The 1,552-nt window shown below is 43.9% G+C and overlaps 1 protein-coding gene across 1 annotated transcript in view; it reads right to left on the bottom strand.

Annotated features, from left to right (window-relative positions):
* Positions 1 to 239: 239 nt before the first annotated feature.
* SYNE3 (spectrin repeat containing, nuclear envelope family member 3) overlaps positions 240 to 1,552 on the bottom strand; it is a 32,148-nt gene continuing 30,835 nt past the window's right edge. The window contains exon 17 of the mRNA XM_010083722.1: positions 240 to 437. Coding sequence (XP_010082024.1) covers positions 240 to 437 — 198 coding nt within the window. The remainder of the gene's footprint in view (positions 438 to 1,552) is intronic.

Raw genomic sequence — 1,552 nt, 5'->3', positions numbered from 1 at the left:
TATATATTTGTACATACATACACAATCTCTATATACACATTATAAATATAATAGCAAAATATTGTAAAAATAGTACTTTTTCTCAAATATCTGATTTACATGGAATAATGTTTATGTTGCATTTAGGTGACCTATCCAGTTGATATGATGGCCTTGTTAGAAGCCCAAAAATCTATAATACTTGCAGCTGTTAAAAACAGTCTTTATTTCTGAGCATCACCTTGTGCCATGCCAAGAAGTTAGGTTGGAGGTGGGCTCTTGTATCTCAGCATCAGGTTGAAGGAATGAGCAAAGTTGTTGGCCAGCGTGCAGCTGTGGGTCTCATCTGCCAGGGGCAGGAGGAAGGCCAGGAGCAGGAGGAGTAAGAGGAGCAGTTGAAATGGCAGTGCTGCCCAGCACACTCGATGAAGGAATGAGCACACGCTTCCAGAGCGCTTCTGGAAGACACAAACCAAAGAGCAACTCAGAAAAATAAAGACCTGTGGAGGTGCATTTCAATTACATCAAACTGCCAGGTAGAGGTGCAGAACAACCCATGCTTGGTACACTCCAGCTGGCTGAAAATGATGCTTAAACCATTTCTTTTAAAATAATATTTCACTCACTTAATGAATTCCCTGCTGCAAACTTTTGTCTTCTAGCAGGAAAACACTGCTGACTTTTTAGCAGAAGAAAACAGTTGCCTCCGAGTCCATTTCCCAGTTACAAAGTGGTAGTTACAAATGCTCGTGCCAAAGCTGCCGACTGGTGTCCCCACAGTCAGCTCACAGCACAGAAGGCCTGTGTTAGTAACTCTCCTGTCAGTAAAATGGGACTGCTGATGCTTAGAAGAGGGGACCCACCCTTCTGCTCTCCATCAGCAGAAAGGAGCTCTATTTGCAGCTCTTCCAGCTCACATTCATCTCCCCACTTGCAACGTGCTCTTTGGATCCTGCCTGAGGGTCTATGAGGCAGGAGGCAGTGCAGCCTGCCTCAATACCTCTTACAAAGCCCACCTTAAACTTTTATGTGATGCAAAGACTGAGAGAAAACACAACACTGACAGTGAAGAGGACATTAAAGTCACATTTACTGCTGAGCAGCCATGGGAGGGACACACAAAGAAGTGCCATTACACTTCTCTTTATGCTGGTACCAATCTAGTAACCTCATTAATTTAATCTGAATCAGCATAAACAGGAGAGAACATAGAATCAAAGAATCATAGAATGGTTTGGGTTGCAAAGGACCTTAAAGATCATCGAGTTCCAACCCCCCTGCCATGGGCAGGGACACCCTCCACTAGACCAGGTTGCTCAAAGCTTCATCCAGCCTGGCCTTGAATACCTCCAGGGATGCCGCATCTCCTGCTCCTCTTGTTTATTCCCCATACTACGTGCATTTGTATAGAAGTACTTAAGTTGGGCTCCCAAAGAGGCTGGACCTTAGCCCCTAACATAGTTGGGGCAACAGAATTCAGGAAAGATTAATTAAGAATTGATATCTCCAATGGCAAGATTCTTGGGTATCTCCTGCCAATGAACTGAACTATGTGTGTCTCACAAAAAAAAAA

The sequence above is a fragment of the Pterocles gutturalis genome, unplaced genomic scaffold, assembly GCF_000699245.1.
Source record: "Pterocles gutturalis isolate BGI_N339 unplaced genomic scaffold, ASM69924v1 scaffold5810, whole genome shotgun sequence".
NCBI lineage: Eukaryota > Metazoa > Chordata > Aves > Pterocliformes > Pteroclidae > Pterocles > Pterocles gutturalis.
The sequence above is the reverse complement of the archived record's forward strand: the minus strand, read 5'-3'. Positions and strand labels throughout refer to the sequence as shown.